Raw genomic sequence first — 26,826 nt, forward strand, 5'->3', positions numbered from 1 at the left:
CTCTCCATAGAGAGTGTGAGCTGGCTTGCTCCTACACAAATACACACGCATGCACAATCCACCAAGGTACCCTGCTCCACACCAGGACACAGGCCAGCGCCGCTTTTCCTGCCCCCACTCCTGAACCCTGCAGGGCCTGGCTCCCAGCCACTCAAACAACCCAGGGAATGGCAGATCCAGAGCTCCAGGCGGGCCCTGGGCCTTCCCCACCAGCCTGCCAAGCTTCCCAGTCACTCAGGGCCAGGAGCCCTGAGTTACTCACAGTCCCGGCCCTTCTCAGACAGAAGCCGCCTAATAAGTCAGCTCCCCCGGCATCCTCCACCACTGGGAGGGGCAGGACAACCCGGAGAGTACAGGGTGGCCACCGCACCCCGGATGATGCAGCCCCCTACCAGCCTCACCCACGCGCACCCCATGGCTCGGCTCAGGCAGGAAGGTTCCTGAGATCACAGATGCCCACCCCCTGCATATGTTCACCCTTATCCACTCACTGCCATGCCCAGGCTGGGCCCCTGGCTCTCTCCCCCAAGCCTGACCCAGATGGGGACACTTCTTTCTCACCTCCATCTAGCCAAGCAAAGTTGGAAGTCATCAAAAGGAAGTTTACTAGGAAATCAAGGCGCGTGGCAGAGGAAGGGAGGGAAAAAAAGAAATGGCACTGGCATGGAAACAGGATGCTTACTGGGCACCAGTTTGGGGCCCCAGTGGGAGGAAAGCCAAGCACAGGAAGGGCCCAGCTTGGCGGGCTCAGGTCTCCAGGCCTGGGCCCCCTGTGATTGGGAAAGTGCAGCCTGCCCCGTGGCTAGCCTCGACCCTTACTGCAGCTCACCTGGCTTTGCTTAGCCCTGTCATCTCCCTGACAACGGCGCTGTGGCCGCAGAGCACTGTCCTTCCCTGCCAGAGACCCTCAACTCGCCCCTGTGCAGGCCCGGCCCCCATTGACCTGGGGCTCTGTCGGGGCTGCCCCAGCGCCTAGCACAATGCCTGGGACGCAGGAGCAGCTCGCAGCTTCCTGCTGACTAACCAGTGCAGGCAGGGATTCTGGAGTTGGGACAAATCTGGGCTTGAACTTGGCTCTGCCTCTAATGGCTGAATGCTCTTGGTTGAGTCCTTAGCCTCCCATCTGTGAAAGAGTCAGCAGAGGGGGATTTTTTTGACAGGGTCGGTGTGAGGCTCGGAGGAGAAGAGGCTCATAAAGGCCAGTGGCTAGCATGCAGCAGATGCGTGACGGTTACTTCCCATTTCTTAAGCTCTGAAGATGACCCTGTCAGTCTCCATAGGGTGATTCGACCATTTCTGAGCCTGTGGACCCGACTCAGCCAGTGACAGGTCTGGTGTCCTGCTGGGCGACCCTAGTCCCACCCTGGCCTCTACATCCTTCAGTGGGGGCGGGGGGCACACTTCACAGACACCAGGCATCCAGGGCTACCACCAGCAAGAGAAGGCCTCCAAGCCCCTGTCCCCCAGGCCCCCCGGGCCCCCCCTCTGTACCAGTCCAGGGGCACCACTCCACTGTTCTTCAGGGCCAGGAGCACCACAGAGGGTGGGGCATCTATTGGTGCTGCCCCAAAATTGAAGTTGAGCTTCAGAGGGGTGAAGAAAGAGGGGATCTGGCTGGTGCTGTGTGGAGCAGAGAAATGGTCTCAGAAACAGGGCTGGGGACAGGATGGGGCCCTTCCAGGGGTGGCTGGCTTGGCACCCATCTCCCCACAGGTGGGAAATGGAGAATCTGGGACTCGGGGGCAGGAGTGGGTCAGCACTTTAGACCTCAAGCCCATCCCTGCCTTCTCCATGCTCCTCCGGGGATGGGCAGGAATTGGGGAGGAGATAGGGAGCCCCTTCTTTGACAGGGCCTGGGGCTGAGGGCATGGACGGAAAGCTCCAAGAACATCCCCAGACAGGCCCTGCCTCTCCCCCAGGCCCACCTCACCTGTGCCGGGTGGGCACTTTGTAGGTGAGTTCCCAGGGGGTGGGGTCGCGCTCCAAGTAACTGTTGAGCAGGTCTAGGGAGAAGAGGCGCCACAGGTGCTTCCGGGTGATGCCCTCGGCGCTGCCCGTGGAGCAGATATCCAGGATGGAGAGTAGGGGGTACACGGCCATCAGGGACACGCGACACAGCTCCTGCTTCTCCCCAACCTTGTTATCTGGGGGAAAGCGGTGTGGGAGAGAGGGGTGGGCTCACCTCCCAACTCCTCTGGGGCGGGGCGTACAGGCTGAGGATGCAGGGGTCCTGGGAAACCTGTCCCAGGACCCTTGTCAGGAGCAGACTCTGGGATGCTTCCAACAATAGCCAAACTTTATCTGATACTTTCTATGGACCAGGCACTGTCCTAAGAGCTTGGCAAACACCACTGTGCACTGTTTTCAAACTATTGATAATACTTACTAATGGCTTTATTGAGATATAATCTATATGCCATAAAATTAACCCTTTTAACACATACAATTCAGTGATGTTTTTTGTATATTCAGAGTTGTGCAACCATCACCACAAATTTTAGAACGTTTTCAGGCTTTCCCAAAGAAACCCAGTACCAAGTAGCTGTCACTCTCCGTTCACCCCTGGCAACCACTAATCTACTTTCTGTCTCTGTAGATTTGCCTACTCTGGGTGTTTCACATAAATGGAATCATAAAATGTGTAGCTTTTTGTGACTGGCTCCTTTCACTTGGCGTAATGTTTTCAAGGTTTGCCCATGTGGTAACATGTACTTTATTTTTTTGCCTGTGCACCATTATTATCCCCATTTTACAGATGTGGAAACTGAGGCATAGGGAGGTTAAACAAGTCACTAAGATTACATGGCTAATAAGTGCTGAGGCCAGGATCCAATTCCAGGGGGTCCAACACTCCTGTGCTGGACTCCTGTCAGGCAGCCCCGGGGCAGGATGGTAACAACCTCGTTTTATGAAGGAGGAAACTGAGGCCCAGGGCAGCTGAGGATTTGCTTACGATCCCACAGTAAATCAGCACAGCGCCCAGCCCTTCGCGTTGAGTCCTCCACAGCTCAGGCACACACAAACGGACACCCACACATACAGATGTGGTTGGTATACACCAGACACCCAAAGGCACACCCTGGCACACTCACACCCACTCTGCCAGCTCTGTCTGAACCCTCGGCATCCTCCCACCCCAAGTCCTGCTCACACAGTCCTCCCCCTTTCCTCCCTGGTCCTGACTCTCCGTGCCAGATGGCCCAGGTACCTCTGTGGGAGAGGAGAGAGTAGTTGATGGTCCAGGAGTACTGGGAACGGTGTTTGGGACAGGCAGTCAGGCAGATGGTGTCCTGGGACCGGGGCGGCATGCTCCCCTCTGTGCGGTCCAGCTGCAGAGCTGCTCAGGAATGACCAGGTGGGGTCAAGGGCAGAGAAGGCCCTCAGTGCAGCCCCGGGAGGTCCAGCCTTTCCTCTTGCTCCACCCCAGATACTCTCCCCTGGACCAGCATTGCTCTGGTTAGAGAGCAGGCCCTGAGCCAGGAAATGGGGAGCAGAGTGCTTCCTCCAGATCAAGACAGTGTGAGGACGTGTCTTGGTGTCACTGGCATCTACTGAGCACTTTGCGCCACCTAGCTGCCCGGTGAGGCAGGCTCCACCAGCAGCCCCATTTTACAGATGAGGGAGTTGAGGCTCAGAGAGGACGATCACCCGGCAACGCCACACATCTAGGAAGTGGAAGCACCACGTTTTAAGCCCTGCTCTGCCTGCCCCTGAACCATGGTCTGGTTAACCAGTCTTAACCAGCGCCCCTCATTGCCTGCCTCCCAGCCCAGTCCCGCCCAGGCCTGAGTACCGAGGGGGCTATTGCCGACAGCCTCAGGGCTGCACTGCTCCAGGAACAGGCGGTAATAGAGGGTGCAGTTGCCGTCATTCAGAAGCACCAGCATCCTGGTCTGCTCGCTGTTCACCAGCACGTTCCCAAAGTCCAGCTCCTTTTCCTTTGCCTGAGGGCCAGAGTCAGCCAGGCTGGGGCGGGGGGCTCCCCCAGATCCACGGCCCCGTCTTTCCCAGCGCTGGCCTCAGAGAATCCCCAAGGAAGGGCAGGTTCATGCACTCTGGGGCCTTCCCTCCCACAGGTGCCCTGGTCCCCTGCCCCCTCCCCTCCCCGCCGGGGTCCTCCCACTCACGGAGAGGCTGCTGCTGGTGCCCATGCCCACCAGCCGGAGCATGTAGTGGGTGGTGGCGGAGGGCTTGGTGTTTGGGGGCAGGCCAGCTTCCCAGACCCACATCCCCACTCGGAACAGGTACTTGATCTCCTCCAGAGGGCTGAAGGTCCACGTCAGCGTCTGGGGTCACAAAGATTAGCCCTGCATGGGGGTCTCTGGGAACCCCTGCCCAGGCTCTTGGACCTCTAAGGTCCCGCTGCAGGATATCAGGCTATGGTAACCCATCCTGAGTGTCTCCCCGTACCAGGCACTTACACACATCATGTTATCTCCCTTAGCCCCTCGATCCCTTAGCCCCACGAGGTAAGTGGTATTCTTTTAGTGCCTCATTGTCTGATGAGAAACCGGAGACTCAGAGAACTGGGGTAACTTGCCCAAGGTCACACAGCTGATGAGGGCGCTTGGCAGGAGCTGGGGTGTGAACTCTTGAGGTTGACTCCCAAGTCTGTGTGGTCTCTCGCCTTGTAGGTTACTACCCCCGGCTTCTAACAGACACCGTGTGTTGATGGTTCTTGGCTCAAGTTTGGCCTCCCCAACTAAGAGGCCCTAGACCAGGGATGGGAGGCTGCTAGTTTGGGCCCCCCCATGCCCCCCGCCAGGGACCCGCCACTTTGACGTCGGCGAGCCCTCTTCCTCACTCCTTAATGGTAGCCACCCATTTGTCTCCACACCGTCTTCCAGTGATCTCTCCACGGTGGGGACCAGGGATGGAGAGTGGACTCCTTTCTGGGCACTGACATCAGAAACCCTGCTTCAGGTCCCAGCTTTGCACCTCCTAACTCACAGTCTCAGTAAATGGCTATTTTTCCCCTCTAAGTCTCAATTCTTCTTTGTAAAATGGGGGTGTGGTAACAATCATACCGACGCATAAGGCTGGAAGAAATGACTGTGGATTGAATGGGAGGGTAAGCCTGCCCCCTGGTAGGCATGAGTAAGAGATGCTGGTGAAGGTGAGGTTGACGGGCCCCTTCCCTCTGGCCCTCGGCAGTGTGGCAGGGCACTCACAAGGCTCTCATTGGACTGGATAATCCCCCTGGTGGGCTGCACAGCCAGCATCTTCCGGTGCTGCTGGGAGACCCTCCACTCAAACTCCAGAGGTAGACGCGACGGGTTTTGGAAGGTGAAGAGGCTGGTGGAGGAGCAACCCACACAGGTGGGCTTGAAGAAGACGCTTTTACAGGTGTCCAGCTTCAGCTGCAGCGGCTCCTCCCGGCTCTGCATGCATACCTCCTGGGGCCAGTGAAGGGAGGACAGTGCCCTGGCATCACCCTGAAGCCCTGGCTCCCCCAAAAGTCACGGGTGGGCAGCTTTTCCCCCCTCGGAGAGAGCAGCAAAAGGCCCTCTACCAGCCTGCGCACGGGCAGCTACTGTCAAAGGCAGAGTATGTAGTGACTGACCCAGGAGATAAGGAAAAGAACTCAGGGACTGAAAGAGGATGTACAGACCATTTCATGGGCCAGACATGGGTCCAACACCCTGGACCCTTTCCCTGCCCTGGCCCCAAACACCCTTCTACCACCTGCAGATATGAGTCTTGGGTTGCCTCCAGTCCTTCCTTGGGGACCTCTGTACCCCTTTTCTTGTCCCGACCCCATAAGGTGGACAGAAAGGGTCCTGAGGATAGCTGTTCCCAGATGTGGCCGAGGGGTCCTCTCCCTGCTGTGCCACTTCCTGGAGGAGGAATAGCCCCTGAGCTACTTTAGGGGAGCTTTAGAGGCCAGTCCCAGAATATGGCTTTGAAAAAGGAAGCCCCAGACTATGGCCCCCTCCCAAGGACCCAGTCCTTACCCCTGCCTCCTACCTTGAGATACTGGGGGCAGAAATTGAACTGCAAGTAGAAAACATGCTGCTTCCAGGAGGTGCCCTTGGGGTAGGTAGAGATGAGGAAGATCTGGTGGGCCCCAGGGAGCACGAAGCCCGAGCTGGGCCGTAGGGAGACGTCCGAGCTGCTTCTGGGGTCCAGGTGGAAGGTCAGCAGCGTGGAGCCTGTGTTGGTCAGAAGCAGACTGCGGTAGGAGGGCTCACTGGGGGACACTGCAGGAAAGAGCTGGGGTGCGAGAGAAGAGGGACCCACGCTCAGATCTACACACCCTGCCCATCCCCGCCTCACACACATACACTCAGGGAAGTCTGTGTGGGCTTGGGTGGAGCCACCTCTCGGGAGATCCAAGATGCCTCTACACAACCCAGTCAGTGCCGTGGGGGCGGGGAATGGAGGAACACAGCTTGGCACCAAAAAATGCTTCTGTCCTCCAGAGACCTCCAGGCAGAGAGATGGGATGGCCACAGGAACAGGCTCCGGGAAACTCAGGCCCCTGAGACCCCCCCACCCCAAGTTTCTTCCATCTTAGGGCGCCCTCAAATCATGCTTTGGAGAACCCAGTTTCCAAGATCTTGGTCCAGAATCTCTGGGGGCAAGCAGCCCCTTCTAGAGGATTCTCATGCTGGTAGCTGAGGGGAACCCCACTCTGGGAAAGGGAAAGCCCCAGCAATCCCAGCTTCCAAACATTCCTTAAGCATTTAGGGTGTGGCCAGCACCAGGCAAAGAGCTGGGCCGGGTACCAAACACAAGGCTGGAATCGCTGCCCTGGGTGCCGCATCCAGCTGGGGCGATGAGCACCGTGCGTGAGGCAGTGGGGGTAGGGGGCAACACGGGCCCAGAATCTGCTGGATTTTAGTAAAGGCCACACACTGCTACGAGGAACTGGCCAAGGGAAAGGGGTGGGAGTCAGGGTCAGCGAGGAGGCCCCTGTGCCGTCAGGAGGGCTTTGGGAAGGGGTGCCCTCGAGCAGAAGTATAACTAGTGGGGGGGGGCAAGACCACCCCAAGCACATTGTCCAAAAGTGGCATCTTTCTAGCAACATGAGGCATGCGGGAAGTGCAGACGGATGAAAAGACTGACGATGGAAATGGAAGCTGGGAAGAGGCATCGAAGGAGAAACCAGGATTAGAACTTGGCCGCCTGGCTCTAGAATCTATGTTTCTCAGCCTTGTGGCGTCCTGGGGCTCAGGTCAGATGGGGCCTCCAAGGGCCCTTCTGAGAGACCTGGGAACGATGACTCCCTGAGGATGGGGCTAAACCGGGGGCGGGCTCTGCGACCCCTCCAGAGCTGGATGATCCCCACCGGCAGGGGCTCATGACGTGGGTGGTCATATCCCTAGCAGGCACTCAGTAAACACAGCGAATGGAGGAGCTGGAGACTTTTAAACCTGAGTGAGAGGACCGGGGAGTATTTCAGACGGGGCAGGCCGGAGCCATAGGTCTAAGCCCCAGCCTCTTCCCGGTCCCCATGCTGTGGTCCAGGAGAGAGTCCTTGATGGGCGCAGAGCCCCAGGGGCTGGCAGTGGGGAGGTTGGGACGGCCAGGGAGGGTGCTTGACATGTTTCTGAGGCCATCAGAGACAGGAGAGGGATCTGCAGGCCACGGCAGAAGCCAGGCTCCCCTGTTCCACCTCCCACCGCTGCTGGGGCCACGCTCACCTTGGGGGCATCCAGGGTATACTGAGGGATGTGGTGCTCCAAGTCAGCACAATAACTGTGGCCTCGTGCCCGGAGCCTCAGGCACCAGGACGGGCACACAGTACAGTCCTCTTCGATATTGTTGTAGCTCCGCAGGACCTGCAGGAGGGCCGGACCCATGGATAGGCTGAGTCCTGTGTCTGACCCTGTGGGGCACCCCAGCTTGCCTGCCCTGTACTGCAGGAGCCCTACATGGGGCCCAGAGGGAGGGGCCCTCTGAGAAGACAGTGCGGAGAACAGCAGTCATAGCAGCCCCTCCAGCTGTGCGCCAGGCCCTGCCCTGAGCACTCAGCAAACGTGCTCTTTGATCCTCCCAGCCAGACGAGGGTGGGGCTGAGATGTGAAAGCAGTATTCACCCTGCAGGAATGTGCCCAGAGAGCACTGGCCAACAGAAATATAATGCAAGCCACAAGTGTGAGCCGCAAACGGCATTTTAAATGTTCTAGTCCCAGCAATCCCACTACTGGGCATATACCCTGAGAAAACCAGAATTCAAAAAGAGTCATGTACCACAATGTTCATTGCAGCTCTATTTACAATAGCCAGGGCACGGAAGCAACCTAAGTGTCCATCAACAGATGAATGGATAAAGAAGATGTGGCACATATATACAATGGAATATTACTCAGCCATAAAAGGAAACGAAATTGAGTTATTTGCAGTGAGGTGGATGGACCTAGAGTCTGTCATACAGAGTGAAGTAAGTCAGAAAGAGAAAAACAAATACCACATGCTAACACATATATATGGAATATTAAAAAAAAATGGTTCTGAAGAACCTAGGGGCAGGACAGGAATAAAGACGCAGATGTAGAGAATGGACTTGAGGACACGGGGAGGGGGAAGGGTAAGCTGGGACGAAGTGAGAGAGTGGCATGGACATATATACACTACCAAACGTAAAATAGATAGCTAGTGGGAAGCAGCCGCACAGGGAGATCTGCTCGTTGCTTTGTGACCACCTAGAGGGATGGGATAGGGAGGGTGGGAGGGAGAGGCAAGAGGGAGGAGATATGGGGATATATGTATACGCATAGCTGATTCACTTTGTTATACAGCAGAAACACACCATTGTAAAGCAATTATACTCCAATAAAGATGTTAAAAGATAAATAAATAAAAAGTAAATGTTCTAGTAGCCACATCAACAAGGTGAAACGCATAAAATTTATTCAACAATACATTTTATTTAACCCAGCTGATCCAAAATCTTTTCATTTCAACGTATAATCGATATATAAGTGATGCAGGAGGCATTTTGCATTCTTTTGTGCTAAGTCTTAGAAATCAGTGTGTCTCCCCCCTTTACAGCACATCTGTTTGGACTAGACACAGTACAAGTACTCAGCAGCCACATGTGGCTGGCGATTGGCATATCGGACAGCGCAGCGTTATAGCCTGTAGCCTAAAAGTCTGACAGGCTCAGCCAAGCCAGGTGTCCACAGCCTTATTCCTATGAACTTCCGAGTCCCGCCACTGCCAAGATATTAGAACAGAGACAACTAAAGACTCAGCTTTGGAAAAGCTTCTCAGAAGTTTGGATATGCTCCCAAGTTCATAGATGAAAAGACCAGGGCTCAGAGGCATTAAGGGACGTGCCCAAGGTCACAGAGCTGGTAAGGGACTCTGACCTTGACTGCACAGCTCTCCTCTTCCCTGAGCCCCAGCACCCAGCCACTGGGAGAGAACAGCAGGGTGGGTAGAGCAGAGAAAGGAGGGAAAGGGCAGGATGGACTGGAGATGAGGAGGGAGCGACACATCTGGGGCTAAGAGACGTGGCTGGGACAGCCTGGTCAAGGGAAGTTGGACTAGAAGCCGCTCCCTACACGCACCTAATCACCAGGTGCCCCTGACTCCGCCCCCCAGGCCCTAGTTCCTGCCCACAGCTCTTTTAGAGGGACCACTTCCTACTTCAAGGACTAGAGGGAGGCCAGGAGCCACCCCGCCACACCAGCCAGGAGCCCCAGGAAACTATGTGCACCAAAATTTCCCAAAGGGCTTGAGCCCCACTGAGTTCTCCCTCTGGAGGGGTGGGAGGCACATGTGAGTGAGACATAATCAGCTGGGTCAAGAAGCCCCTCGGCCAAGGCGGGCCATGAGCCTGGGAAAACACAGACCGCTAAGGCTGCAGTCCAGCCAAGGAGACAAGAAGAGGGAGCAGAGCCTGGCACAGAGAGGATGGATCCTACATCACCCCGTCACCCCCTCCGACCCCATAGCCTGCCATTCAGCCTCCAGGGCAGAGAACCCACCTTCCCCCTCTCATCTGCCCACACACCTTATAGACAGCAAAGGCTTCAAGCTCCACGGCGTACAGGCAGTTGGGGTGAGGCGGCTGGAAGTGCAAGCGCATGGCTGTGGACTTGAGAGGGGGCACATCGCAGGGGTTTGGAGTCACCCAGAAGGGGCAATCAGCCCTGCGTGTCCAGGCCACAGTGATTTTGCCTTTGGTGTAGTTCATCAGGCACAGGGGGACAGAGTTGGGGTCCTTGGGCCTGGGGCAGGCACCAAAATCCACCTCGACAGGCTCAATGCTGACGGGCGGGGGAAAGATGGCCATGTCGTTGGTGCCGTCGAAGAAGTACTCGGTCATGGGGGGGATGAGGGGATACTGCGGGGCTGGTATGTCCTCCAGGTCCTGTGTGGGGAGAGCCGGTTGCCGGGGGCCCAGCTGCCATTCCTCCTGCCGCTGCCCCTCATCTGCACGCTCCTTTCTGGAAAAGGCTACAAGAGCTCCACACACGTCACCCCCGACTACTAAGGGTACCCACAGGGCTATGGAGCACAGGACTGCCCAAGAATTGAGAAGGGGGCGTGAACCTGGGGAGGGTAGATGGCCCCCGGGGCCCCAGAGGGGTCCATCGAACCTCAGTGGGAACCATCAGGGCACCGTTCTTATCCTGCTCCAGCTTCTTCTCCCTCAGCATGATATCCAGGATGTCAGGCGGGTAGAGCGTCAGGCCCCGCACCAGGTGTGTGCGGTACCAAGCGAGGTGCTGAGGCCTGAGGATGGCTGGCTTTGTGCTGTCCGAGTGACACGTCCCAATCAGGTCGAGGAACAGTGGGTCCTGCGACATTTGTCTGTATGAGGCTAGATTTGAGCCTCTTTGGCCAGAGACCAGCTGGTCAGGGCACAGTTTGTACCACCTTGTCCAGGGGCCCGGGTTGGGGTCGTCACTTCAAGGCCCTCTGCTCTGCACATGCTGCATGGGGCGAGGTCCAGTCCCCCCTACACCAGCCCATTAGCAGCATCAGCAGCAAAGTCCTTGGCCTGGCAGCAGTCACAGCAAGACTGGCCTACCCACCCGGCTCGGAGCGAGCGTTCACATGCCCCTGGCCAAACTCTGGCTCTGGAGGTGATGATCCAGGCAGACAGCCCTGGAAGTTCCAGAATACAGGGGACTGAGCACCAAGCACTGTCTTCATTACTAGGACTCGGATCAGCCCCTCCAGCTTCCCGGGGAGCCCCTCCTCACCCCCTCCCCCATAGCTCACCTGGTGGTGGATGAAACAGGCCACCCTCCGAAAGTAGATGATGGGGTGAGTGGGCTGGAAGGCACAGTGCAGGGTCACGCGGGCCTTGCCCACCAGGGTCCCAAAGGCAGGTCTGATGTTGAAGACGCTCTCCTGACAGTCGATGTCAAACTGGAAGTGGGCCGTGCAGTCCGACTTGTTCTCAATCCACAGGGACTGCTCCGAGCGCTTCCCGAGGTTGACCCAGCTGAAGTCGACACAATAGTACTGCAGGGACACGTCAGGACCTGGGCGGAGGAGATGGGGGCTCTGTGAGTGGGCCCAGCCACCTGAGTGGGGCTGGGGTATCAGCCTCCCTGAGGCTATGTCAAAGGGTACCACTGATGGGAGGTGGTGCTGCCTGGAGACAGAAGGTTGGGTTGGAAAGGCCTGAGCGGACCACCAGGTCACCAGGGGTGAGCATGGGAACAATATCTCCAGGTGTCTTCAACTGGTTCCTCACTGATTCCACCAGGGGGCAGCAGACACCCAGGCTGAGGGCAAGGAGGCCCTGGCGACTAGGAGCGGGCACTTGCCAATCCTACGCATGGGTTGCTCCTGTCTCCAGAGGGAGTGCAGTGACCTGGGACTGTCAGTACCTCTACAGAAACCAACGACTTTGAGCAGGGTTTGGGAGGCACAGCCAGAGGGCATGACGGACAAGTAGTCCATAGTCCTGACGTCCAAGGTCTTGGGGTGGAAGAACACTGACACGCATTTCTTCTCTCCTGGGGGCACGATGCCATGGGCCGTGGGGCACGAGAAGGCCTCGTCTTTGGCCAGCATGTCTGGGGCCACTTCAATCCTGAAGGGGGCGCTCACCTACGGGGCCAGGTGGGGACAGGAGGTGGTCAGGTCACAGGGTGGCTCGTCTGTTATTACCAAGGTGCCCCGCCGAGGGGGTGAGGGCAGCTGAAGCCCCACCTGTGCCTCAATCATCAGCTTTGATGGTGGAGCAAGGCTGCCTCTGCCGGGAGGAAGGAATGGGCCGAGCCGTGGGGCCGAGCCGAGCCCCCTACACTGGGACCACCCAGAGGGGGCACCTTTTCCTTTTCTCAAAGGTACCACAAAGGCTGCCTGTGGTCCTGGCATCAGGACACCTTAGGACTTCTCTTGGAGTTGCTCTGGGGCAGGTCAAGGGATACCCCAGCCCAGCCCCAAGCTGACAGGAGAGTGGGACCCCTTTTGACATGAGTGTATCAGCAGACATGGGTACGTGAGGTTGCAACATTCTGTACAGGGGCTGAGTATTAGGAGCACCTGGCCCTGTGGTCCCTGAGTCCTGCCCCCACTCCCCCTATGTGCACAGGACGCATACCACCGATGGGTTATACAGCTTGATCTGCCTCTCAGCGGTGCAGCCCACGGCAACAGAGCCAAAGTGCAACACTTTCTGGATGCCCTCGGCATCCTGGTCCTCCGGGCGCTTCTGCCTTATGCTCACCAGCAGCTGGGCGCATTTGGCTGGGCAGAGAGGGGGGAGTCTTGGGGAGAAATCCACCAGGGCCTCTGTGGCCCCAGCTGAACAGCCCTTCAGAGAAGACGGGGGTCACCAGGGAAACACTGGTCTGCGACACCAAGGAAGACAGAGAAAAGGCAAAGCCTGCAGGGCTCAGGGGAGGGCAGGAGGCTGGAGGAGGTCCCGTGGAGGCCAGAGCAGGGCGGGGGGTGGGGGGGGGAAGGGGGGAGGGGCACACTGCGGCTTCGATCCCTGCAGAGGACGGGTGAGAGGTCGGGCCTCACCCACAGCCTGCAGCTGGATGCTGCTCTTCTGCTTGCTCCCCTCCCCGTACCAGCACGTGGCCTGAACGTCATAGATGACAGCCATAAGGGGCTGAAAGGTCACCGTGATCCGGCAGGCCTGGCCTGGCTCCAGCAGCCCTGTGGTCGGCAATATCTGGAATGGGCTGGGGGACTCCCAGGTGAAGAAGGTGGGCAGGTCCCTGGAGGGGGTGGGCAGGTTAGAGCCACTGGGCTCACTGACCACTGCCCCTGCTTTAGAAAGGCTGGGATGCCCCCTTTACTCCCCCTATCCTCTTCCACCATCACACAGGCCAGTCTCTCCTGCTCCCAGGAACCCTCCTCACAGTTCTCACTCTTCCCACCTCTGAGCCTCAGCCATGGCCCTCACCCTGTGTTGTCCAGACAGAACCAGGCCTCGGCCATGTCCCCCATGGCACACATGGGCAACTGCAGGGACGGTGGGCAGATCAGATTGTGACAGGGCAGGGTGGCTCTCAGGTCCACACAGAACATCCCCTCTGCTTTCTCAAACCACAGCTGGTCCACGTACTCCTTCTGCAGTGTGGGGGCAGGGAGGCAGAGGCCCTGGTTGATCAGTGGTACCCGGGTGGTACTCAAGGACCACTCACCTGACCCCAGCCCTTGGCCATCCCCTCAACACAACTGCTGAGGGCTGGGCTGGGCTATGGCCCTCCATCTCAGTCTCTGAAGAGAGGGTCAGTTACTTGTGTTCCAGTACCATCTTGGTCTCAGAGATGTAGGGCTTCTTTTGTGAGGAACAAAGTATTTGGGGAAACATTTTGAGAGTAGGAAGAGCCCAAGGAATATAGTGCTTTCTGATGGCCAACACAGTAGCACAGCCTTTTCCCCCAACAACATCCAACTGGGAAGCCCCCTCTATCTAATGAGTTTTGGCTCCAGCTGGTGGGACGTGGGTGTGGTGGGAGAGCTCCTCGCTGCTCTGCCCTACATCCTGCTCTGAGGTCACTGTGCCTGTGTCCCTCCCTGCCCTCCGCTCACCATGGCAGACCTTACCTCCTCCAGGGGCCGGAAGATGATTGGGAGTGAGAGGGTTATGCCTGGGCTCAGGAAGATGGGCTGGGGGATGACCGTGAAGAAGAATTTGGTCTTGGGGGGCCTGTGGGAAGAAGCCAGAGGATAAGCACTTCAGGATCAGAAAACTAGGAGAGGCAGAAAGATTAGGGAAGATTCTGGAAAGCCAAACAGACTTGAATCCGTGGGACCATGGAAGGAGAAACACAGGTGTTCTGTCATAGGAGGAACTGTCTCCCTCATCCTACCACTTCTCTTGCAGACCTTCACTCTCGGATGTCAGAGCACTGAATGAAAAGATACAGGGCCAAGGGAGCAGCACTTGTACCTCAGATGCACATGGTGGTCAGTGGGGTCTGGGATGGGGAAGGCTGCCCTGATTTAACCAAATCCCTGAGCACTTAGCTGGGGGAAACCAAAGCTGAGAACAGAGGTGCCAGGGATGCATTTCCAAGCAGAGATCTTGGCACAGCTGTAGAGTTCCAGAGTGGGTCAAAACTATAGATTCTGCAGACTTCAAAAATACTAATAGGGGACTTCCCTGGTGGTGTAGTGGTTAAGAACCTGCCTGCCAATGCAGGGGACACGGGTTCGAGGCTGGTCTGGGAAGATCCCACATGCTGTGGAGCAACTAAGCCCGTGTGCCACAACTACACGCCTGCGCTCTAGAGCCCGTAAGCCACAACTACTGAGCCCGTGTGCCACAACTACTGAGCCCGTGTGCCACAACTACTGAAGCCTGTGCACCTACAGCCTGCGCTCTGCAACAAGAGAAGCCATGAGAAGCACGCGCACCGCAATCAAGAGTAGCCCCCGCTTATCCCAACTAGAGAAAGCCCACGCGCAGCAACAAAGACCCAATGCAGCCAAAAATAAATAAATAAATTTATTTATTTTAAAAAATATATTAATAAGAGGCCAATATTATCAAAAAATCTATAGCAATAAGTTCAGATAAAATAAACATATTCCTAGGAATGTATAATTGACCAAAACTGTCTCAAGAATTATACATTTTATGGCCACCCTTTCTAAAAGTATCCAAAAAATTGAATAAATAGTCAAAAATCTTCCCACAAAGAAAACACCAGGCCAGATGGCTTCCCAGCAAGTAGTACCAAGCATCTGATAATCCTTGTCTTCTCTTCCCAACAGCAGAAAACAAGGAAACCCTCCCCACCATATTCTATGAATCCATCATAACGTTGTTATCAAACCCTGACAGTTATGAGAAGAAAGGAAAATTACAGGCTAATATCACCCATAAACAAAATATTGGCAGAAAGAATTTAGCAATCTGTATAAAAAGAATACTCAATCATGACCAAGTTGGGCTTATTCTAGGAATACACAGTTGGTGTAACATTAAAAAAATCAGTTAATGTAATTCACCATATTAACAAATTAAGAGAGAAAAAAATCAAATGATCGTCTCAATAAAGAAAAATATTCAACTTCAACGTATGTTTATGACAAAAAGTCTCAGCAACCTAGAAATAGAAGGAAACTTCCTTAACCTGATAAAGTCTAAAAAAAAAAAGAAAGAAAAAACTACAGGAACCATCCAAATTAATGGTGAAACACTGGAATCTTTCATGCTGAGATCATGAACAAAACAATGATGCCTTCTATAACAGCTCCTGTTCAATACTTTCCTTTTCAACAGTGCAGTAAGGAAAGACAAAGAAAGAAAGGAGATAGGGTTAGAAAGGAAGGAAAAATGCCATTTTCGTATGAGATATGAATGTGTATGTGGAAAAAAAGAATTAACAAATACATTATTAGAGTTAACGAGAGAACTTACCAAGGTTTCTGGGCACAAGATTATGGACAAAACATCCATATTTTTTTAAAATGACTTTCTATAAAGCCAGGAACAAGCAGAAAATGAAACAACTTTAAAAGAGATCATACTCAGCATCATCAAAAATATAAAACACTTAGGGATAAATCTAACTAAAGATGTGTAAGACATCTACAGAGAAATATCTATATTTTATTGAGAGACATGAATGAAGACCTAAAGAAATATAAAGATAAACCATGAGTCATGAAAGATAAAAACTGTCATGAAAGACTCAGTTTGGAATGACATCAAGTCTCCCCAAATTAACCTATAGTTTCAAATAAATCCCAATCAAAATCTCAAAAAGTAGTTTATGTGTGTGTGATAAGCTGATTTGAAGACATATATGAAAGTTCAACAGCCCAAGGATAGCCAAGACAATCCTGAATAAGAATGAAGTTGGAAGACTTACACTACAAGATATTCAACATTTATTATAAGCTCTAATAATTAATTCAGGATGATATTTATTGGCCCAGGGAAAGACAAATAGAGCAAGGGAACAAAACAGAGTTCAGAAATGGATCCATACATATATGGACACTTGATATACATCAGTGGTGAGGGAGATCATCAGGGAAGGTATGAACTTTTCAGTGAATGGTGTTGGGACAACTGGACATTTGGTTGAGGAAAAAAAATGTCATTGGATCGCTGCTTGAAACCATTCACAAAAATCAATTCCATATAGATAAAAGACAAATATTAAAGGCAAAATTATAGTCTTTAGAAGATACTATAAGAGAATATCTTCATGACCTAGGTAAGGGTAGAGAAAAACTTCTTAAACAAGATACAAAAAAGCGTCAACCATAAAAGAAAAATATTGGTACATTTGATTCCTTTGAAATTAAGAAATTCTTTTCTTCAAAAGACATGATAGAGTAAAAGACAAGTCACAAAGTGGGAGAAAATATTCACAACACAGAACTGACAAAGGATTAGTATCCTCAACAAGAATTTCTATTTTAAAAAGACATTATAAGGGCAGACAGCAGAAGCAAGAAGAACTACAATCCTGCAGCCTGTGGAACAAAAACCATATTCACAGAAAGATAGACAAGATGAAAAGGCAGAGAGCTATGAACCAGATGAAGGAACAAAATAAAACCCCAGAAAAACAACTAAATGAAGTGGAGATAGGCAACCTTCCAGAAAAAGAATTCAGAATAATGATAGTGAAGATGATCCAGGACCTCGGAAAAAGAATGGAGACAAAGATCGAGAAGATGCAAGAAATGTTTATCAAAGACCTAGAAGAATTACAGAACAAACAAACAGAGATGAACAATACAATAACTGAAATGAAAACTACACTAGAAGGAAACAATAGCAGAATAACTGAGGCAGAAGAATGGATAAGTGACCTGGACGACAGAATGGTGGAATTCACTGCTGCAGAACGGAATAAAGAAACAAGAATGAAAAGAAATGAAGACAGCCTGAGACCTCTGGGACAACATCAAACGCAACAACATTTGCATTATAGGAGTCCCAGAAGGAGAAGAGAGAGAGAAAGGACCCAAGAAAATATTTGAAGAGATTATAGTCGAAAACTTTCCTAACATGGGAAAAGAAATAGCCACCCAAGTCCAGGAAGCGCAGAGAGTCCCATACGGGTTAAACCCAAGGAGAAACACTCTGAGACACATAGTAATCAAACTGGCAAAAATTAAAGACAAATAAAAAGTATTGAAAGCAGCAAGGGAAAACGACAAATAACATACAAGGGAACTCCCATAAGGTTAACAGCTGATTTCTCAGCAGAAACTCTGCAAGCCAGAAGGGAGTGGCATGATATACTTAAAGTGATGAAAGGGAAGAACCTACAACCAAGATTACTCTAGCCAGCAAGGATCTCATCCAGATTTGATGGAGAAATCAAAAGCTTTACAGACAAGCAAAAGCTAAGAGAATTCAGCACCACCAAACCAGCTCTACAACAAATGCTAAAGGAACTTCTCTAACTGGGAAACACAAGAGAAGAAAAGAACCTAAAAAAAAAAAAACCAACCCAAAACAATTAAGAAAATGGTCATAGGAACATACATATTGATAATTACCGTAAACGTGAATGGATTAAATGCTCCAACCAAAAGACACAGGCTTGCTGAATGGACACAAAAACAAGACCCGTATATATGCTGTCTACAAGAGACCCACTTCAGACCTAGGGACACATACAGACTGAAAGTGAGGGGATGGAAAAAGATATTCCATGAAAATGGAAATCAAAAGAAAGCTGGAGTAGCAATTGTCATGTCAGACAAAACAGACTTTAAAATAAAGACTATTACAAGAGACAAGGACACTATATAATGATCAAGGGATCAATCCAAGAAGAAGATATAACAAGTATAAATATATATGCACCCAACATAGGAGCATCTCAATACATAAGGCAACTGCTAACAGCTATAAAAGAGGAAATCGACAGTAATACAATAATAGTGGGGGACTTTAACACCTCACTTACACCAATGGACAGATCAACCAAAATGAAAATAAATAAGGAAACAGAAGCTTTAAATGACACAATAGACCAGATAGATTTAACTGATATTTATAGGACATTCCATCGAAAAACAGCAGATTACACTTTCTTCTCAAGTGCGCATGGAATATTCTCTAAGATAAATCACATCTTGGGTCACAAAACAAGCCTCAGTAAATTTAAGAAAACTGAAATCGTATCAAGTATCTTTTCTGACCACAACGCTATGAGATTAGAAATCAATTACAGGGAAAAAAATGTAAAAAACACAAACATATGGAGGCTAAACAATACATTATTAAATAACCAAGAGATCACTGAAGAAATCAAAGAGGAAATCAAAAAATACCTAGAGACAAATGACAATGAAAACACAATGATCCAAAACCTATGGGATGCAGCAAAAGCAGTTCTAAGAGGGAAGTTTACAGCTATACAAGCTTACCTCAAGAAACAACAAAAATCTCAAATAAACAATCTAATCTTACACCTAAAGGAACTAGAGAAAGAAGAATAAACAAAACCCAAAGTTAGTGGAAGGAAAGAAATCATAAAGATCAGAGCAGAAATAAATGAAATAGAAACAAAGAAAACAATAGCCAAGATCAATAAAACTAAAAGCTGGTTCTTTGAGAAGATAAACAAAGTTGATAAAACATTAGCCAGATTCATCAAGAAAAAGAGGGAGAGGACTCAAATCAATAAAATTAGGAATGAAAACGGAGAAGTTACAACAGACACTGCAGAAATATAGAGCATCCTAAGAGACCACAACAAGCAACTCTATGCCAATAAAATGGACAACATGGAAGAAATGGACAAATTCTTAGAAAGGTATAACTTCCAAGACTGAACCAGGAAGAAATAGAAAATATGAACAGACCAATCACAAGTAATGAAATTGAAACTGTGATTAAAAATCTTGCAACAAACAAAAGTCCAGGACTAGATGCCTTCACAGGTGAATTCTATCAAACATTTAGAGAAGAGATAACACCCATCCTTCTCAAACTCTTCCAAAAAATTGCAGAGGAAGGAACACTCCCAAACACATTCTATGAGGCCACCATCACCCTGATACCAAAATCAGACAAAGATACTACCAAGAAAGAAAATTACAGAGCAATATCACTGATGAATATAGATGAAAAAATCCTCAACAAAATACTAGCAAACAGAATCCAACAACACATTAAAAGGATCGTACACCATGATCAAGTGGGATTTATCCCAGGGATGCAAGGATTCTTCAATATATGCAAATCAATCAATGTGATACACCATATTAACAAATTGAAGAAGAAAAACCATATGATCATCTCAATAGATGCAGAAAAAGCTTTTGACAAAATTCAATACCCATTTATGATAAAAACTCTCCAGAAAGTGGGCATAGAGGGAACCTACCTCAACATAATAAAGGTCATAAATGACAAACCCACAGCAAACATCATTCTCAATGGTGAAAAACTGAAAGCATTTCCTCTAAGATCAGGAACAAGACAAGGATGTCCACTCTCACCACTATTACTCAACATAGTCTTGGAAGTCCTAGCCACAGCAATCAGAGAAGAAAAAGAAATAAAATGAATACAAATTGGAAAAGAAGTAGAACTGTCACTGTTTGCAGATGACATGATATTGTACATAGAGAATCCTAAAGATGCCACCAGAAAACTACTAGAGCTAATCAATGAATTTGGTAAAGTTGCAGGATACAAAATTAATGCACAGAAATATCTTGCATTTCTATATACTAATGATGAAAAATCTGAAAGAGAAATTAAGGAAACACTCCTATTTATCACTGCAACAAAAAGAATAAAATACCTAGGAATAAACCTACCTAGGGAGACAAAAGACCTGTATGCAGAAAAGTATAAGACACTGATGAAAGAAATTAAAGACGATACCAACAGATGGAGAGATATACCATGTTCTTGGATTAAAAGAATCAATATTGTGAAAATGACTATACTACCCAAAGCAATCTACAGATTCAATGCAATCCCTATCAAATTACCAATGGCATCTTTTATGGAACTAGAACAAAAAAAAATCTTAAAATGTGTATGGAGACACAAAAGACCCCAAATAGCAAAAGCAGTCTTGAGGGAAAAAAACAGAGCTGGAGGAATTAGACTCCCTGACTTCAGACTATACTACAAAGCTACAGTAATCAAGACAGTATGGTACTGGCACAAAAACAGAAACATAGATCAAAGGAACAAGATAGAAAGCCCAGAGATAAACCCACGCACCTATGGTCAACTAATCTATGACAAAGGAGGCAAGGATATACAATGGAGAAAAGACAGTCTCTTTAATAAGTGGTGCTGGGAAAACTGGAGAGTTACATGTAAAAGAATGAAATTAGAACACTCTGTAACACCATACACAAAAATAAACTCAAAATGGATTAGAGACCTAAATGTAAGACTGGACACTATAAAACTCTTAGAGGAAAACATAGGAAGAACACTCTTTGACATAAATCACAGCAACATCTTTTTTGATCCACCTCCTAGAGTAATGGAAATAAAAACAAAAATAAACAAATGGGACCTAATGAAACTTAAAAGCTTTTGCACAGCAAAGGAAACCATAAACAAGACGAAAAGACAACCCTCAGAATGGGAGAAAATATTTGCAAACGAATCAACAGACAAATGATTAATCTCCAAAATATATAAACAGCTCATGCAGCTCAATATTAAAAAAACAAACAACCCAATCCAAAGAAGACATACAGATGGCCAAGATGCACATGAAAAGCTGCTCAACATCACTAATTATTAGAGAAATGCAAATCAAAACTACAATGAGGTATCACCTCATGCCAGTTAGAATGGGCATCATCAGAAAATCAACAAATGCTGAAGAGGGTGTGGAGAAAAGGGAACCCTCTTGCACTGTTGGTGGGAATGTAAATTGATACAGCCACTATGGAGAACAGTATGGAGGTTCCTTAAAAAACTACAAATAGAACTACCATACGACCCAGCAATCCCACTACTGGGCATATACCCTGAGAAAACCATAAATCAAAAAGAGTCATGTACCACAATGTTCATTGCAGCTCTGTTTACAATAGCCAGGACATGGAAGCAACCTAAGTGTCCATCAACAGATGAATGGATAAAGAAGATGTGGCACATATATACAATGGAATATTACTCAGCCATAAAAAGGAACGAAATTGGGTCATTTGTTGAGACGTGGATGGATCTAGAGACTGTCATACAGAGTGAAGTAAGTCAGAAAGAGAAAAACAAATATCGTATATTAACGCATGTATGTGGAACCTAGAAAAATGGTACAGATGAACCAGTTTGCAGGGCAGAAGTTGAGACACAGATGTAGAGAACAAACGTATGGACACCAAGGGTTGGGAAAGCCGTGGCGGGGGGGATTGTGGTGTGCTGAATTGGGCGATTGGGATTGACATGTATACACTGATGTGTATAAAATTGATGACTAATAAGAACCTGCTGTATAAAAAAATAAATAAAATTAAATTTAAAAAAAAGGAAAAGACAATCTAGCACAGCAAAGGAAACCATAAACAAAATGAAAAAACAACCCACAGAATGGGAGAAAATATTTGCAAATGAACTGACCGACAAGGGATTAATCTCCCAAATATACAAAAGGCTCATGCAGCTCTATATTGAAAAAGCAAACATCCAATCAAAAAATGGGCAGAAGATCTAAAAAGACATTTCTCCAAGGAAGACATACAGATGGCCAAGAGGCACATGAAAAGATGCTCAACATCACTAATTATTAGAGAAATGCAAATCAAAACTACAGTGAGGTATCACCTCATACCAGTCAGAATGGCCATCATCAAAAAGTCTGCAAACAATACATGCTGGGGAGGGTGTGGAGAAAAGGGAACCTTCCTATACTGTTGGTGGGAATGTAAATTGATACAACCATTATGGAGAACAGTATGGAGTTTCCTTAAAAAACTAAAAATAGAGCTGCTGTACGGTCAAGCAATCCCACTCTTGGGCATATATCCGGAGGAAACCATAATGTGAAAAGATACATACACCCCAATGTTCATTGCAGCACTATTTACAATAGCCAGGACATAGAAGCAACCTAAATGTCCATTGACAGAGAAATGGATAAAGAAGATGTGGTACACGTATATACAATGGAATATTACTCAGCCATAAAAAAGAATGAAATAACGCCATTTGCAGCAACATGGATGGACCTAGAGAATATAATGCTTAGTGAAATAAGTCAGACAGAGAAAGACAAATTCTGTATGATATCACTTATATGTGCAATCTAAAAAATAAAACAAATGAATGTATATAGCAAAACAGAAACAAACTCACAGATATAGAAAACAAACCAGTGGTTACCAGTGGGGAGAGGGAAGTGGGGAGGGGCAAGATAGGGACATGGGAGACATATACAGTCCCAAACTGGAAACAACCCAAACGTCCCTTAACAGAAGAATGCGTGAATATGGAGAAGCATACATTGGACTATTATACTGTGACGAAAAAGGATGAACTATATCTGCATGTGGATGAGTCTTACGAACATTACTGAGCAAAATAAGAGTGTATCGGGGCCTTCCCTGGTGGCACAGTGGTTGAGAGTCCGCCTGCCGAGGCAGGGGATACGGGTTCGTGCCCCGGTCCGGGAAGATCCCACATGCTGCGGAGCAGCTGGGCCCATGAGCCATGGCCGCTGAGCCTGTGCGTCCGGAGCCTGTGCTCCGCAACGGGAGAGGCCACAACAGTGAGAGGCCCGTGTACCGCAAAAAAAAAAAAAAATTGTGTAACAAAGTATACCATGTTATCCCGCTTATATAAAGTTCATAAGGAGGAAAAATTAAACTATAACATTTAGGGATACAAACATAAGTGGTAAAACCTTTTGAGAAAAACAAGAAAATCATTATCATGAAAGACAAGGTATTGGTTGCCTTTATGGGTAGGGAAGGTGTTCCAATGCAGGGGACACATAGTGGGAGAAGGTGAGCTTCAGACACTGTTAGTATTCCATTATTTAATCTGGTCACAATTATTCAACAATTATTCAAATTGTACTCTCAACAATTATTCAAGCTGTACATGTTTTATATACTCTTCTGGTTTTATATGACATTTTAAAAGTGTGTTTTTTAAGAGTGGCTGCTTTGGGGGCTTGAAGGCTCAGGGGCTTAGTCTCTGATCGCTCATACTGGTACCTGTACTTTATCTTCTGGATTTTCAAGGATAGATTTTTCAGAACTAGGTTCTTGGTGATCTCCTTCCCCAACTCCCAGCCTTTCCACTGAAGCTCCTCAGCCACCTCAATGCCCCAGATGACCCTCTTCTTCACTTTGTCCTGCTTCTTTGGGAAGCACTTCTGAGTATCCATGGAACTGGCAGGCTGTCTGGTCGGCAGGGAGAAAGGGGAGAGGCAAGTGGGATAGGATTCAAAGACCCAGAGAATGGGCAAAGATCTCCCCACCTCCAGAAAGTAATGAATCACACCACTCTTCACCCCTGGGGGATGGTCTGGAGAGAGAAGGTGAGGGGCGGGTAGGCGAGTCAGATATTACCTCTTCTGAGGTCACTGGAATGGGTTTCCAACTAGATTCCCAGAGACCCTGCCCATGAAGCCTTCCCTGGCCACCGCACGGGCCATTCCACCTGGCACACTCAGCAGCCTTAGCCTCCCTGTTGTGCTCCTCAGTGTGCCCTCAGATCCCGGCCTGTTCAGATGCTGCCTCCTCCTCCTCTGCCTGCCATCCTACCCCTTCGCCACAGAAGCCTCTCCTAGTTGGAGTGGTCTATCCCCGGCACTTTTCCAGAGCACAGGGATACACCACCATTCCCTCTTCCAACCCTCACCTAGCTGGTAGAGCAGAAGAAAGAGCCAATTTGCCTGCGACCAACCCGCACCCCGTGCCTTGACTTCGAGACCACCCCAAGCACTTCTCCTAATGATGCTAGAGGTTCGCTATGCCAACGCTTCTTGTCTGCAATGGAAAATCCTTTCATAGGTGAATCCCTAGCCCCTATCTATCCGAGGAGGGAGGGAGATGGAAAAATCCCTGGGGTGGCAAGATGGCAGAAGGATGAAACAGGTGCCTCTTCCTACCAGTCATCGCTCTGAAAGTAAATTCACTGCCATTTAACTTTATCTTTGACCAAGTATTGTTTTTATGTCATTACATAACATAAGGATATATTTATCTCTTCGACAGATATTTGTTGACTACCTATGATGCAATGGACATTGTATTAGGTGCCAGGACTATAAAAGTGAACAGGACTGGCAAATCCCTTCTTTCTTGGAACTATATCTCAGTTTATAGAGAGTGTCGGATGGCCTGATCTGCCCGTGGAGGAAAGGTGGCTTGGGTGAGCAAGGATCATTTATTATAAATATCAATTGGTGCATCAGTTAGGGTCCAACCAGGAAAACAGAAGCCACTCCGGGTGTTTAAAATAAGGAATTTAATGCACAGCCAGGGGATAGTGCAGTAACCCCAAAGTTAACAACATCAAGAAGCTGCCACCACATGTAGGTTAGGGGAAGTGGTGGGGTTCTCAGAGCCCAGAGGCCTGTCTGGTGGGGACTGGAGTCACAGGGAGATGCAGCTGCTGATGGAGACACTGTCAAAAGCAGAGAGGGAAGAAGATAAATAGCCTGGCTTCTCCCTTCCTCCCAACTTCCAATCTCCTGCCAGCTCAGAGCAGAGCGGGGAAGGGCAGTGAGTGAATCTGTGAGCAAACTGGGCCAGAATGGTACAGATGGAGGGGTGAGATGACCCTGGTCCACACAGAGGCAAATGCAACCACCATCACATCTAAGGAGACATGAGAATTCACAAATGATACAGACACATGCTGCACAAATGCAGTGAGACCCCATAGTTACATCCCTAGACAAGCACCCCCCTGCCCTGGTCCTGCGCTATCACAGAGAGAGACCCCCGAGAGCTGCGAGAAGTAAACAACATCCATGCACTGGACAAACACAAAGCCCTAGGGCTCAAGACCAGAAGAGCTTTTTGAAGGAAGAGAGAACTACTGGCTACTCTATCAGCCCCCAACTGGCATCTCCCCAGCGTTCTCCCCGCTCCACCATCACGCTTACAGCTGCCACCACTCCAGTTAGCATAGGGCTCAATGTATGTAGGGTCTAGTACTGGAGTTTAGACAGGAGAGTGGGGTCGTCTCAGATTCCTACCCCCGCTGCCCTGCTGCCCATCTACCCTGCTTGGCCCTGCTCCACCCACTCCACCCGCCCCACACATGTCCTCACACAGGCACTAGCATTGCTGCTGCTGTAGGCACTCATGGCCACGCTGCTGCCAGTGATGGTGGGAAAGGCCACTGTGCTGGCACTCAGGCATGATCCGGAGTTCATGGTGTAGTCCCCGCTGTCCTCATGAGGAGGCTTAGGGCTGCCCCGATGAGCATCCGGTGCCTGGAACACAAGTCCAAGGGAAGTTCTCTGGCTAAGACAGGAGTTCCTGCCAGTTGGGAGCTGGGAAGAGACCAGAGGGGAGGCAGGAGGGGCATGAAAAAGAGGAGTCAATGAAGAAGACTCACCACAGCCATCATTTTCATAGAGGGGTGTCTGCTTCCTAGCTCTGGCAACAGGTGTGAAGTAGCACCGTGAGGAACAAGACTGAATGCAAGATCCAGGGCTTTGTCTGGGAGCCTAGGGACTCACCATTCAGGAAAGGCCATTTGGAAAAGGGAACTGGGGATGAGGCCCAGGCAGCCCTGCTCTCCAAGGCTGCACTTGGCATTTCTCAGCAAGCCCCCAGTGAGTGCTACTGAAGCATTTGCATTACCTTTACTTGGCTTTTACTCTCTACTTCTTTCCTCTGAACGTGGCTTTCCTCCTGTGGGAAAAGGAATGAGAGTCAAAGAAGAAGCAAATGAGACTGGAGAATTCTTGGGCTTCTGGGTCTCCTCTATTAGTACACGACACGTAGTCCAGGTTTAAAGGAAGCATTCACTAAACTAATGACTCAGTCCAAATATAAATGAATCAACCTCTAAAACAGAGGGATCCACTGATAGACTGTGGCTGGAAGTTATATGCAAATACATGCAAATGTTATAGACAAATTATATGCAAAATGTCATGGGTTTGGGCATGTGCTCTTTTCCAGGGAGAGTGTCCACAGCTTTCACCAAATGCTCAAAAGGGTGCTTGGCCCTGCTCTAGGGGACACAGAAGTGTCCCAAACTGGCTCTGGCTCCCTCTCAAATCCCCCTTCCTTTAGCAAGCTTCCTTCAGCACATATACCCAGGTATGGCTACTATATTGGACAGCATCAATGTAATCCTTTTTTGAGCATGTATACCTTTTCTAAGACTACTCAGTATCCTAGCCCATCTCCTTGAATAGCAATCTCAAAAATAATAACAACTTCTAAGAACATTTACTAAGAACTTAGCATGTGCCAAGCAGTGTTGTAAGTCCTTCACATATATTTTAATTCTTACAACAA

The 26,826-nt window shown here is 49.4% G+C and overlaps 1 protein-coding gene across 1 annotated transcript in view; it reads right to left on the reverse strand.

Moving 5' to 3' along the window:
• CFAP65 (cilia and flagella associated protein 65) overlaps nucleotides 1-26,311 on the reverse strand; it is a gene marked incomplete at its 5' end in the record, with an annotated part of 39,966 nt that extends 13,655 nt beyond the window's left edge. The window contains 20 exon segments of the mRNA XM_065880176.1: nucleotides 1,492-1,620; nucleotides 1,931-2,144; nucleotides 3,209-3,337; nucleotides 3,794-3,944; nucleotides 4,128-4,286; nucleotides 5,172-5,396; nucleotides 5,968-6,213; nucleotides 7,647-7,784; nucleotides 9,965-10,324; nucleotides 10,554-10,754; nucleotides 11,182-11,447; nucleotides 11,799-12,021; nucleotides 12,518-12,663; nucleotides 12,943-13,142; nucleotides 13,331-13,497; nucleotides 13,978-14,080; nucleotides 23,554-23,738; nucleotides 25,629-25,745; nucleotides 26,089-26,202; nucleotides 26,204-26,311. Of these exon segments, the coding sequence (XP_065736248.1) occupies nucleotides 1,492-1,620; nucleotides 1,931-2,144; nucleotides 3,209-3,337; nucleotides 3,794-3,944; nucleotides 4,128-4,286; nucleotides 5,172-5,396; nucleotides 5,968-6,213; nucleotides 7,647-7,784; nucleotides 9,965-10,324; nucleotides 10,554-10,754; nucleotides 11,182-11,447; nucleotides 11,799-12,021; nucleotides 12,518-12,663; nucleotides 12,943-13,142; nucleotides 13,331-13,497; nucleotides 13,978-14,080; nucleotides 23,554-23,738; nucleotides 25,629-25,745; nucleotides 26,089-26,202; nucleotides 26,204-26,311 (3,581 nt within the window).
• Between the last annotated feature and the right edge of the window lie 515 nt (nucleotides 26,312-26,826).

This window comes from Phocoena phocoena, chromosome 7, assembly GCF_963924675.1.
Source record: "Phocoena phocoena chromosome 7, mPhoPho1.1, whole genome shotgun sequence".
Taxonomy (NCBI): domain Eukaryota; kingdom Metazoa; phylum Chordata; class Mammalia; order Artiodactyla; family Phocoenidae; genus Phocoena; species Phocoena phocoena.